The sequence below is a fragment of the Micromesistius poutassou genome (genome assembly GCF_964030765.1).
Source record: "Micromesistius poutassou genome assembly, chromosome: 15".
Classification (NCBI taxonomy): domain Eukaryota; kingdom Metazoa; phylum Chordata; class Actinopteri; order Gadiformes; family Gadidae; genus Micromesistius; species Micromesistius poutassou.
This window is the reverse complement of record NC_140285.1, coordinates 9,259,505-9,273,311: the sequence shown is the minus strand read 5'-3', so window position 1 is coordinate 9,273,311 and position 13,807 is coordinate 9,259,505. Positions and strand designations below refer to the sequence as shown.

At 44.4% G+C, this 13,807-nt stretch overlaps 1 protein-coding gene across 1 annotated transcript in view; it reads right to left on the bottom strand.

Annotated features, from left to right (window-relative positions):
- Window positions 1-8,202, bottom strand: part of bgnb (biglycan b) — a gene marked incomplete at both ends in the record, with an annotated part of 9,015 nt that extends 813 nt beyond the window's left edge. Inside the window, 7 exons of the mRNA XM_084479826.1 lie at window positions 1,979-2,175; window positions 2,891-3,029; window positions 3,196-3,289; window positions 3,413-3,523; window positions 3,703-3,916; window positions 4,881-4,993; window positions 7,962-8,202. Of these exons, the coding sequence (XP_084335952.1) occupies window positions 1,979-2,175; window positions 2,891-3,029; window positions 3,196-3,289; window positions 3,413-3,523; window positions 3,703-3,916; window positions 4,881-4,993; window positions 7,962-8,202 (1,109 nt within the window). The remainder of the gene's footprint in view (window positions 1-1,978; window positions 2,176-2,890; window positions 3,030-3,195; window positions 3,290-3,412; window positions 3,524-3,702; window positions 3,917-4,880; window positions 4,994-7,961) is intronic.
- Window positions 8,203-13,807: the final 5,605 nt, after the last annotated feature.

Here is a 13,807-nt window from a genome sequence, read left to right as displayed (position 1 = left end):
CCCCGGCTTCCATAGATGATCGACGGCCCGCATCAGGAGGAACTACGTCCAAATGGTTAAAAACGTGGTGTTTCTTGAATATCTGAGCGTCTCTCCGGCTGCTACTAATTCTCATTCGCGCTCAATGGTGCTTACCGACCGCTGCAGACACTTTCACACGCAAGAGCATCCTCGTCGCTATCTATGCAATCCATGTCAACACAGCAGGCATCGGGGTGGTCTCCCCTCTTTGCATCGCGACTGTACCATTCAGAGGACATTCTGAGGGGGGTGTCCCGATGACATCCAGCCAGCCAGCCGACAGTCAGCGAAGCGCATCAGAGGCTGCTGGTGGCGTCAGAGAGAGTGCAGCACTTGGATACTACACTCAAACTTCACATGATTGAACGATATTGACAGTTTTAAAAATATATAAATAAATATGAGCTTTAACCTTTTCATTAAGCCCCCGATGCATGACTGAATAGAACATTGACTTAATCCCTCTCACTCTCAGTATTTCTCTAACTCTCTCAGTCTCTGTCCTTCGATATCTTTCTCCCCCATCCCCATCCCCCCCCCCCCCCTCTCTCTCTCTCTCTCTCTCTCTCTCTCTCTCTCTTCTCTCTCTCTCTCTCTCTCCAACTCGCGCTGCTCTCTGTAGTCCATTCATTTTAGACGGATGATGAGAATCTGATCTGGTTGGTTTTTGAAGGTATCCATTCATTGAAAGCTTTGCTCCTGTTGAAATTCGTTTTTATTTCTCACAAAACAAAAAAGGTTTGCAGCAGTAGCAGTACTCAGATTACAGGACAGGGGAGAAAATAGTAGACCTATTTATGGCTATGGTAATACCACATCGGCATACCTTATGTATACAACTAACCCCCACCCCACCCCTCAAATGAGCCCCCCTAAGCAGATGAAAAAGAAATGTTCAAAAATAAATGCATCAGATACCATTGTAGCACTCCTTTATGTGGACGCACTGCTGTCAATGGATCAGGGAAAAGCAGGTCTGTGTGCCAACTCTATCTGGGGCAAGCCCCAACTCTACCATAGTGTCCCTTTCATGAGTAGTCCACAAAAAAATAACATAATAGAAAGCACAGCATAGCGTCTGTCTACATGTTGTGGGTCGTCGGGACCCTCCGTGATGCAAACATTATTGATAAGCTTCCTTATTATTTTTTACTGAGAATGTAAATTGTGAAAATTATCTCTATTCACTGATAGTTTATTGTTGAAATACAGTACAGTTGGATCACAGAATTTCAGACCAGCGAAAAGATTTCAGACCAGCACAATTGCAACTTCCCAAATTCTGATTCAACCAAATCAGCACACAAAGTACAAATATGTATCCATACAAAAAAAGATTATTTTTGATATGCATTGTGTAAATGTAATCTTTACCAAAATGGTAAGACACAAAAAATGACAAATCTGATAAAAATGTATGTGTTGTTTTTTTTAAGTGTTAAATGGAACTATAAAATGTTTAAGTTTAAAAAGATATTTCAGCTATTTTAGATCAGGATATTCATAATTTAGTCTCCAAACTCACTCTCTCAAAATTGAAAACTTTGTAAATATAACACATTATGAATGTACTAAAAGCACATCCCTTTCCACTGTGTGCAGGTTCAACACACTGTGCAAGACACATTTCCCTTTGTATTTAATCATGCTAATTAAGGTGATTTCTCTATCTTCTCCATGTGTCTCCCTTTCTCTTAAAAAAAAGCTTGCTTAATGAAATTAGGCCAAGCCAGTATTAATAATCATCCTTAATAATAATTCAGTTTTTTCTTTCTCTCTCCATCCCTTATACAAACCCTAGATGTCATCCTTTTCTCTCACCTCTCTCACCTTTTGTATTTTCTAAATTGCCTGTTCTCTCTCCCTCTCTCCCTCTCTCTCTCTCTCTCTCTCTCTCTCTCTCTCTCTCTCTCTCTCTCTCTCTCTCTCTCTCTCTCTACTTCTTCTTGTAGTTGACTTCTTCTTGTAGTTGCCAAAGCGGATGGCCATCTGATTGGTGACGCAGCGGAAGGTGGCGGGCTGCACCTCCCAGTAGTTGACGGGGTTGTCAAACAGGCTTATGCCGTTATAGAACGTCTTCTTCACCCCAAAGCTCCTGGGGCAGAAGTCGTCAACTCCCACGTCCGTGATGTTGTTGGCATGGAGGTAAACCATCTAGAGTGACCAGATTGAGTGAGATGGAGAATGTAACATGGACAATTACAGGGATATTTTACGTTGTCGCAGAAAGAGTTAAAACATTCACATGACATAAGCATGTCCGGCCTCTAGGTGGCGAAACAACTTTATGTCCCACAGCACAGAAGAACATAGAGCATGCACATTGATGCGCTTCTTCTTGAGCATGGCGGTGTCATGATGAAGTAACACTAGGTGGACTGGCTAACATGTGATTACACCCAACAGTACTAGCCATAAACACACCAGTAGTCCACCATTGTCTGTAGCTTTCTGGCACATGCTCAATGTGTAAATCGAGGTCATGGTGTCATCATTTTGCAAAACCTTTGCTTCACTGGTCCATACCAGTAATTTATCTAGAAGTAACCATATACATGGAGAAAAGGTCATAGTTATTGTATTACAAACCATACAATACCCTGCTGCTTCTATAGTAGTAGTTCTATTGTGTATTTCTTTGCCAAAACATCTGCTGTTGGTACAGAGTTTTGGTATTCCACCAAAAGTTGCAAGCGCTCTAATTCAGTGACACCTGTGATCTATATAACGTGAAGACGAGGTCTTCATATGCAGTCTTCCTCAATGAGCCTATCAGAAATTAACTGGAAAAATCGTAGTAGGAAATAAGAAGCAAGCCCTGATGGGTGATTCTATTTCTGGGCTTATACATGTGTTATGTTTATCTCACCTGGAGGTATTTCATGTTCTGGAGGCCTTGGGGGACGCGGTTGAGGCGGTTGGACTCCAGATGCAGCTCTGTCAGCTTGGGCAGGAAGGCCAGGCTGCCGTCCTCGATGTTACGGATACGGTTGTAGGCCAGGCCCAACCTACAAACCAACAGCACAACCCAGGACACCAATAGTCAGAGAGAAGACGAGAGAGAAGAAGAAGAGACTGCATCTGGCTGGATCTTTAATAAAAGATTAGCAGAAGTGGGCAGCTGTTTCTGTCTCCGTGGACCAGCAGTGAACATTAAAACACATAGTAAGCCACCTGTACAGCTCTTTGTAGCGTTTCAGGTCCTCCAACTCCACAGCCTGGATCTGGTTGTTGTCTAAATGGAGCTCTTGCAGACTGCCTGGCAGGTCTGAAATAATACAATTGTATCAATACTTTATCTGTGTCCGCACATCTTGGACCCGTAAACCACATAGCACTTGATTATTGAAAAAAAGAGATGATTGGAATATTTTCTTCAAATCAAAAATACCTTTGGGCACGCCGGTGAGTTTGGCTTCAGATATGCGCAAGTAGTTCAGTTTCAGTCCCCTGAAGGCTCCAGGCTCGAAGCCGCTGTTATGGATTGGATTCGACCCCATCTCTACAGGACATAGGTCAAAGTTTATGTCCAAGTCCAAACCAGGTTTCTTATTTTCAACTAGAATAGAGTATTGCTCAATCACTTTAGCATCAGATTGAATTGTATGTGTGTCTTGGTCGGGTGCACTATAGCTCGTTCACACTAAAGTTTAAAACATGGGGGATTTGGCCATTTCTAACCTATGCAGTTCATTCTGGAGAGACCATGGAAGGTTCCAGCGGACACCTTCTTGATGTTGTTGTCGTGTATCCTCAGCTCCACCAGGGAGGGAGGCAGGCCCTTAGGGAAGGTGGTCAGGTGGTTCCTGGAGAAGTACAGCTTCTGCAGGTGATTCAGTGGGTGGAATGTCCTGGGGTGGACCTTGGAGATCCTGTTGTTGACCAGAGCCAGGGCCTTGGGGGGAGAGCAGAGCCATCACGCAGAGAGGTTAAATAGAATCAATAGGAAGTATTTGAAATCTCTCTCTCTCTCTCTCTCTCTCTCTCTCTCTCTCTCTCTCTCTCTCTCTCTCTCTCTCTCTCTCTCTCTCTCTCTCTCTCTCTCTCTCTCTCTCTCTCTCTCTCTCTTCTCTCTCTCTCTCTCTCTCTCTCTCTCTCTGTCTCTCTCTCTCTCTCTCTCTCTCTCTCGTTGACGGATGGGTATCCTAGCAATAAATACTGTGGGACAAAACATCTAGTTCTTTCATCTCTTGCTATTTGAAAAAAATAACAAGAGAGACTCAAAACGACTGATGTCGATTTAAGCTGCTCTTGTGTACCCACATATTCCCCCCCTCTCTCTCTATATATATATATATAGACATATATATATATATATATATGTCTATATATATATATATATATATATATGTGTATAAATATTTGTATGTATATATATATATCCCCTCCTCTCTCTCTCCCCCTCTCTGCATGAATAGAGTACACCCGTGTTTGTCAGCCACGAGACGAGACTCCCAGCCTGCCAGTGCTGAGCGTCGGAGACAGATGGATACTGAGGTAAACAGTTCTTTAAGAGAGTTGTTATTATTGTGTAAGGTCATGTTGGGCGTCTTCCTCTCTGCCAGTCTCAATATTGCGCTTTTATTGGCGCCTTTGAATACATGCGAGAGGATGTGAGCGAGAATATTCCCCTTTCTGCTTTTGGCAGCAATTTTAAACAGAATATAGGTTCCAAGTGGAAAGACGTAAAATCGTGAGAGAGAGGGGGATTTCATAAGCTCTCCGGATATGCACAGCCACGGCTACATTTCACACGGTGTGAGCCAAAGCATGCTACTTTAGATGCCCGCCAAGGCTGCCTCAAGTGCCACTGAATGTAATGCAAAGACGCAACCGTAACTGAAGGTGTAGTTTCTTACATATAGGTTAGTGAGGCCCTTGAAGTCATTCTCCTTGAGCTCAGTAATGCGGTTGTTCTGCAGGTCGAGGAACTTGGTGTCCAAGGGGATGCCTTCTGGGACCTCGGTCAGACCTGGAAAATAAACGCACACACAGAGACACCGCAGAGATGTCACACACGTTTCCTAATGTCTCATTCAGCCCTAGACCGGAGAAAATAAATGGTGGAGTGGGTATTTTTAAAACTGGTCATCAGAGCTTGAAATTAAACCCGTCACGTCGTCCTCCACGCCACGGAATAACATCCCAGGGTTCTTTGCTCTGTTATTTTAAAGAAGGACATGCTGACAGAAACACACACCACCATGTAGGTCAAATACAAAAGTCAGAGTAGGCACTTGCAGTTTATCATTTGGAAGGCATTGACATGGACACACACACACACACACACACACACACACACACACACACACACACACACACACACACACACACACACACACACACACACAACCACACACACACCCACACGTCATACCAACATACACCCAATCACTTACATAAGTGCCTAATGCCAGATGGGGACACCAGATGTTTTCAATAAAACCAAAGTTGCAAAGGATGTTAGAAACATCTGCTTAATGACAAATAAAACAATTGCCAGAATCTTAACTTATCTTAATCCAATAAATGGTTTGTGTGGGAAATATGAGATATTTTATTGACAATATGGGAGAGTTGTGAGTTAACAACACAAAAAATGGCAGATTATGAGGTGCCATGAAATAGAATGATGATCCACTAGGTAGGTAGAGAATTCACCTGGCTCCAGTGAGTGGGTTCTCAAAAAGATATACAATGGAAGAACAAATGTCCCACAATGTCCCAACATTTAGTTGAAACCCAAATCATAGCCTTAAGAATACACCTGCCATAGCACGGCCACATTACCACTGGAAAAAAAAAATGGAATCTGTGCAGCCACCAAATGGGAACAGCTACCGATCATTATGACCACATCAGAGCGGCTGGTGTGTCGGTGTGCGAGCGATGTGGTCAGCAGGGCAGCAGACGGACCCGGGTCGGTCGTGCAGAAAGCCCTGAGATGGTGCCATGCAACATCAGCATCTGGGGCTTGCGTCAACCTTCTGCACCAGTCATGCTACCACGCCACCGGGATCATTCCCGCCTCTGACCACATCAGTCCCCGGAGGAGTCTGACGCTGTCCCATTGAAGTTAAGTTTAGGTTTATAGGACACACCCGCCCTCCTCCTCCATGTCATCAATGGGAAGAACCCCGATCCACTATTAAACTAATGGCAATGACGTCCTGGTCAGACAGCTGTGATGTTGTATCCAGGAATGCTAGTGGTGAGGCTAAAGTTTGCTTTTCATTCCCTTGTAGGGACAAGCTGAAGAGTATTGCGACTAGCATGTTTGGCCTCACTGTCATACACTTGCATTCAGTTTTAGAAAAACTGCCTAACAACAAAATTGCTTTTTACTAACCCCCAGATTGAATTATCTGCCCCCCCCACCCCCACCCACCACCACCGAAAAAACTCACCAAACCCTGAGACCACAGCTCAGCCGTCCCCGCCACAGATCCCACAGTTGTTGCCACCTCCTGACAGACCTTGCACCCCCTAAAACCCCAGTGCCCCTTAACTACTGTCAAACATAAATACTGCACCTCAGGCTGGGATGAACAGCACAAAAGCCATGGCCGAAATACATCTGTTCCAAATAAGCACTGAGATCTCAGCAAATTATACACTTCCACATTTACCCCGTGGCCTGCCATGGAGTCTGGCGCAGGACATATCCAGGCAGCGCTTTAATGATGATTCATCAAAACCGTTGAACTGTCTCAACCCAGACAGGGTTATTAGAGTTAGCGCTGTGTAATTGAACAAATCCTTTGTTATAAGGAAAGGTTGCTGTATTCAGTTTATACGAATTTCAGCAACAGTTAACAACAGCTGCAATACTGTGAGAAAGATACTATAAAGCCAAATGTTGTATAAGTATGTGTGATACAGAAATGGTTTGAAACGTGTTCTTGAACTATTTTTGTAATAATATCTAATAATGACATCAAAAGAATAAGTAATTATTTTGGATTTATTTATTGTCAATAAGTCTCACCCTTCTGCTGACTTCTGTTGACATACATAATGCCATCATCTCCTTCCTATCTCCGTGTTAATAAATAGCTGTGCTTTCTCCCTCTTGACAGACTCCTGATTCCCCCTGAGCCTCTCCACCGTTGCACTAAGCCTCTTCTTCCCCTTGTAGCCCCTTCCTCCTCTGGCTGGGCTACCTTTAACCACCCCCTGCATGCCCACATGTCCAACATCAAAACAGCTCCTTCAGGAGAGCGAGGATATGACCATCGTTTCATCTCCATGCCAAAATGTCTGCATTGCTTCTAATTTTTTTGTTTACCCTACATTTAGTAACTTCCTGCTTTCCTAAATCCGTTGCATTGTCTCATATTTTTGGCGTTGTTTTTTTTTTTACTTTTTACGAGTAGGCCTATCTCAGTCGTTTAGCATTTGTGGCTTGTTGGTTTTGGTGTTGTTGTTTTGTTTTGCACCCATTTCTCATTTTAATCGCCCGACTCAACACCATACTCAAAGTGGAAATGGCCTTTCTTGATTAAATTACACCATCATTATCTTTGAGAGAAAACAAATTCAAGTGCACTAGGCAGCCTAGGAAAAAGCTTTGTGCAAATTTTGGCCAAAGCTAACAGTGTCACTCAATTACACAAGGCTCTTAATTGCTTTGCTCTCTGTTGAGTGTGCAACTAATGAACTGGAACTCAAAAAAATACAATTTATACCCAAACCACCCCTACGATTGCCGCCATTTCCTAGGGTTCCTTCCCTGTCTTCTCTCTCGCTCTTTCGCTCTCTCTCACTGTCTTGCTCTTTCGCTCGCTCTCTCTCACTGTCTTTCTCTTTCTCTCTCGCTCATTGTCTTTCTCTCTCCCTCTCTCTTTCTCAGGCTTTCTCTCCTTCTCTCTCTCTCTCTCACACTCACACACACACACACACACACACACACACACACACACACACACACACACACTGACCCAGGTCCGAGCACTGGACCACCCGCAGTTGGCAGCGGCAGCCGAAGGGGCAGGTGGGCCTATCGGGCACCTCCATCCCCGAGCCCTCCTCCTGGTCGCGCATGAAGGCGGTGGCCACGTCGCTGTCCATGTTGTCCATGGCGAAGTCCAGGAAGGTCCTCTGCTCGAAGGGCAGGGCCGGAGACCTGGCGGGCAGCCCGGCCAGACACAGCAGCAGCAGGGGGAGGTAGTGGCTCAGCATCGTTCAGCACCTGTGGAGGGACAGGATGAGGATGGGATTAGTGAGGACTCACTGACCTGTAGTCTGCTTCTTATGCAAGGGAAAACAGTTTTAGAACTTTATATAGCAGGACAGGAAAACACCACTTGTGTTCTTTTTTTTATTTTTTTTTAAAGAAAGCGGTCTGGCATGTTGGCATGAGAGCCAGCGCGTTAACGTGTGTGCGAGCACGTAAACGTGCGTGTCTGTGTGTACGTCGGTGGGTGTCGACTCGGTGATGGAGCGTTGGGACTGACCATTTGAAACCGTGTGAAACCCGGTCCAGCCCATTCATAAATCCCAGTCCCCTTGCAGCTCCACAGCGGCGAGAGCACTAAATCTCCGTCTGGCGGTTTGTGGTCCCACTGGAAAATGAGGGGGCTGCCGCTCATGTGTGACACATGGCATGGCGGAAACCCAGACAGTAAACTTAACTGTCTGTCAGGATAGGGCCACTCTATCCTCTATCGCCCACATACAGCCAATGACAGCACCTGGACAGCCCTGGAAAGAATGCCTGCCAGACTCAAGTAGCGAAACACACAGTGACTATTGATTGTGAAAGGGAAACTGTCCACATACGTGCATGGGTTGTCAGACACCCAGCCATGGCAGTTCACACCGCTGATTGAGGGTTACAAAGTGTGTGTGTGTGTGTGTGTGTGTGTGTGTGTGTGTGTGTGTGTGTGTGTGTGTGTGTGTGTGTGTGTGCTTCCAGGTGACTACATTGGCCTACATACTGACACACACATTGTTGTGTATTAGCCCTTGCGCCCGCTTAAATCCTGAACCTTGACAACTTCATCCTCTCACAGTGGCCTGGAACACCTCATTGAATTGCAGGCAAACTAGGCATTTGAAAGAAGTCTGAAATCAATACAAAATAATTACTATATCAATAATTCATGGCAACGTAGAGTAGGAGAGAAAAGAGGGGTGCGATGACCCTTTGGAAGTGAGATAGACGAATTATGCCAACATGCTGTTTTTGTTTTGCTGGGTTGTAAACTCATTGAACCGGAACGTTCCTATGAGTGTTCAGTAGCAGGTGGGAGAGGCTTTGTAAATGAGCCTTGCCATTACAACCATTTATAGAGGACTAAAAACAGAAACTGTTGTGTTAAAATCCCCCATTACCGTTAAAGTCCTCACGTTAAACAGAGAGCTTCGGCCAACTACTCTCTAAATACTTTTCTCCAAATAGGCCATTGTGTATCCAACTCATTGTTTACTTTGAGCAATGCATAAACACTGTATCAGGTTAAGTTGAACACAGCTCACACTGTAAACAAACGTGTATGACAGCCAAGTTAGACCAATCCACCAATCAAACAGCAGCAACATCTACGCGTTCTGGTGAGTTGATCCAAGCACCAACACAGAGACGTGTGGAGAACGGGGGGGCGTGGCCGAGCGTGAAATGAACCCTCCGCTACAACCAGGAATACTGACCATTCTGGTTTGTTCTCCTTTTGTATAAATAGGCGCCAAATTATACCGTGCAGCAGTAGCAACACACACACACACACACACACACCACAGGACTCGGACTGGCAGGACAATGCAACCAGAAGCCAGGGCAGCGATATTCAACGTCACAGAATGATGAAATATGAAACACACGCAGGTAGAGTATGACCTGTGGAGATAACTAGGTGTGCGGATGATGACACAGGTTTTTCTTATAGAAGAGAAAGATTCACTGAAACCTTTTTTAAATGAAACTACATGTGACTCTGAATTCAGAGTCACATGCCAACACTCCTTCGAAGGAGTGTTGGGGACATGCATGAGGACATGCAGGCTGGGATGTAGACTGTACACTGTTGCTGTAATAACCACCTTCCACCTAGCTCTGGTGTGCACGTGTGTGTGTGCGTGTGCGTGTGCGTGTGCGTGTGCGTGTGTGTGTGACTGGATGAATTTCTTCCTTTTTCTGCCACTTCCTGATATACTTGAACCACCAAGGTCCTGAACAAACCAAGGCTCTGACTGTAAAAGTTAAGGTTATGGTTCAGCCCTCCAAATGCCAAGAGCTATAGTAGACAGTTGGCTGTGTCTCTTATCCACTTGTGTTTATCTAAGCACTGCAGGAATTTATGTACTTTTTTGGTATTTATGTACTTTTCTGATATATATCACATTGTGTGTGTGTGTGTGTGTGTGTGTGTGTTTGTATTACTAACACATGCAGACACACACACATACAGACACCTGGATGTATAACGGCTGACAGACTGTTTGGACCTATTGGCGTATGGTAGAATCCGTCTGAGCAGGTAACCATGACAATAGGCAGACTCTTATGGGGTGAATTCCACTGCTTTGCCAGTTCAATTATAGCGGGGAGGGGTAACAGATATGAGACTTGATAGATAGATAGATAGATAGATAGATAGATAGATAGATAGATAGGTAGATAGGTAGATAGATAGATAGATAGATAGATAGATAGATAGATAGATAGATAGATAGATAGATAACTTTATTTATCCCCGGGGGGAAATTAGGTCATCGTAGCAGCAGTACAATACAATCAGAAGGAAGATAATCTTCTATAGGAAGATTTAGAGAAAAGAGACAGACAGACACACAGACAGGCAGACAGATAGACAGATAGACACATGCATAAATACATATGCATAAATACATAGATAGATACATAGAGATAGATAGATGATTAAAACTCCTACACATCCAGTGGGCTCTTGTCCATCCATCAAATGGAGGTTGTTTGTCAGAACACATCCCACACATTACTCAACATACACTCAGGTTGTATTCTCCTACTCCTGTTTAGCCAGTGTCACTCCAGTGTCGCCTCCGCTGTGTCTCTGTGGTCGGCTCTCTGACCACACTTAGGAGGCAGAGCAATCCTCTTATACCACCTTCTCAATCCCCTCGGCTGGTGAGAATCGTATATAACCTATTAACCCTCTCAGTAACATCCTATGGGCATCTGCCCGCCATAATGCTAGCATGCATCACACATTACTTGCTACCGATAGATGCACTTTGGCCCTCGTGATGAAATCGTCAAGGGTAAGTGCATTGGAATAAAGTTTCTGCCAAACCACTAGAAAAGATCAGAGCGATATAATGGAGGTGGTTGATCTGGAGTTAATGTGCTGAGAAGCCAATGGGTGGGGAACTATAGGCCGAGGTGGGGCCAAGGTGGAGCAGGGTGGAGCAGGATGGAGCAGGGAGACTCCACTTCAGCCACAGCGCTGTGTGTTGGTGCCCAACGCCACGTCAACATTCAGACATGATTGACATCATCACCCCAGACACACACACACACACACACACACACACACACAGTGCTGATTGCAAACAAAGTTGATGAGAGTGTTCATCAGGGAGACTTACCTTGGATTTGATCACTTTTGGGGAACGTTTGGGTAATTTATTTGGAAAAGAAATTGGGAAAAAATGTACTAAAGAAGGAGGTTGAGGCAGCTGCGCCGTGAACTCCAAGACCAATACAATATGAAGATTATGGGTTAGAGTTAAGGTTAGTCTAAGACTCTGCATGGATCCATGTCCCATTATGCATGCATGTGCACACACAGGCACAAAGGTTCTGATGGGTGGGATGCTTACGGTCCTCCACACACATAAAGACACATTCATACCAGTGTTGGACAGAAGCACTGTTTCCATACACACACACACACACACACACACACACACACTGCCGTGACTAGTGACTAGGCGGGTCCAGTATGGCAGGAGCCGGGTGGAGTTAACTGTAATTTGGTGACTGCTTTCTCTAAAAAAAGGAACTGTTTGGCAGCTTCACTGTTGCTCTCCAGCTTGGATGTGGTGGCGCACCGCTCTGTGCTGTCCAGACGACAGGCCTTATGCCCAGAGCACAGAACTCAGATCAGAGCCAGCCTGACACACAGCAAGGCCAGATCAGTCGACAGCAGATCCCCCCCCCTGATGCTGGATCAGTGCCTGTGGGACATGAACCTTGTTCACTCGTGATTGGCGGGGAACAATGAGCTCAAATATCCCTGAGCTTGTCTTTATATCTCGTAGGCCAAGGGAAGCCATGCAGGAACTGATAGCATGAATAAAGTCAATGGATAAAGGCAACCGTTTTATCTCACCAAGATGTCATTAGCAATGAAGGAAGGAAGGGAGGAAGGGAGGAAGGAAGGGAGGAAGAAAGGAAGGGATGAAGGAAGAAAAAAGAAAGAAACCATATAAGCCAGAATGCAAATTGTATCAATAATATTAATATCAAAGTCAGGAGTTCTGCAGTGGCTTAGTAAGATTTATGTTTAAAGCAGGTGTCTGTGGTTTTAACAAAAAGTCAACTGATGATTCAGGTGTAGACAGCACGATGCCAGGGTTCACTCTACACTGTGACTGATATTCCCAGAGACAGGTGGAGTAGAAAAAAGAGGGGGAAATAAACAGGCATTCGGGGCTGCCGGCCCGCCAGGACAAACTGGTAGACAGATATTTAAGAGGGTCAAAGGCCAATTCAGAACTCCGTCATTTTGGTTGTCTGGAGTGCCCACCGAGGCCAAAATAAATTGCTCTTTATATAATGACTCATAATTAAATACTCCTGGCCGAAAAGGAAGTCTCTGTACAGTTTATGATCTGTACAGTATACTTAACCGATTGACTGACATTATGTCAATTAAACAGAGTGAGGCCACACAGGAGAGCTCTCTACTGTCCCCGTGGGACGCTGTTGATCAAACACATGAACTAGAGACGAGAGGACGCTAACCCACCAGACTCACAGATCTAATGCCAACGTTGTTCTTTGACGCGATGCCATCTGAAGACTGTGTACACAGTAAGTCAATTTAACAGGCAACGAAGGCATTTTTCTTTCAGAAAGGGGTAGACTTAATTAGTATGTTTCTCTATAATTATGCTACCCAACTGATAACACAGGAAAGAACACACAAATTGACAATAGGCTTGCATCGGAAAGCATTTAATTCTTGGTTTGATTTGAAAATAGAACTTTGCGATGAAAAGAAAATGAGTAAAAGATAGGGTAGTCTGCCTTCCAAGTCATGCCCAATGCCCTTATTTAATCATCGGAGAGATTGCTTGCTCTTGCGCCATCTACTGGGTATCTGGAGTAAAACTCAATCGCACATCACAGCATCTGACGGACCGTGCAGCAGACGGTGCAACAGGTTCGTTATTTGCGTCTACTGGAATTCATGAATTAATGAAAATGACACACAAATACAAATGTTAACATATGTAAATATGTAAATATGTAGACTAGGGCTACTTTATTTAAATAGTATATTCGGCAAAGTGTAATAAAAAATAGGCCTCACCCAGCTCACCCCAAGTTATTTAACAATCTTTGAATAGGATAAAAACGTGAAGAAATTTACAATATAAGATAACTATTTATATAAAAAAATGTGACATTGCTGATATTTCCTACCTGTTTCCGAAAAAAAAAGAAATAAATAATTCCAAATTTCACCCAAAACAATTGTTGACGGGCTCTTTCCCCCCAATCTAGATGAGATTATCCTCGGTACGACTTCACGTTCATTACTTCTGGAGAAACGTGCTGTGTTCGCCTCCGGTCCAC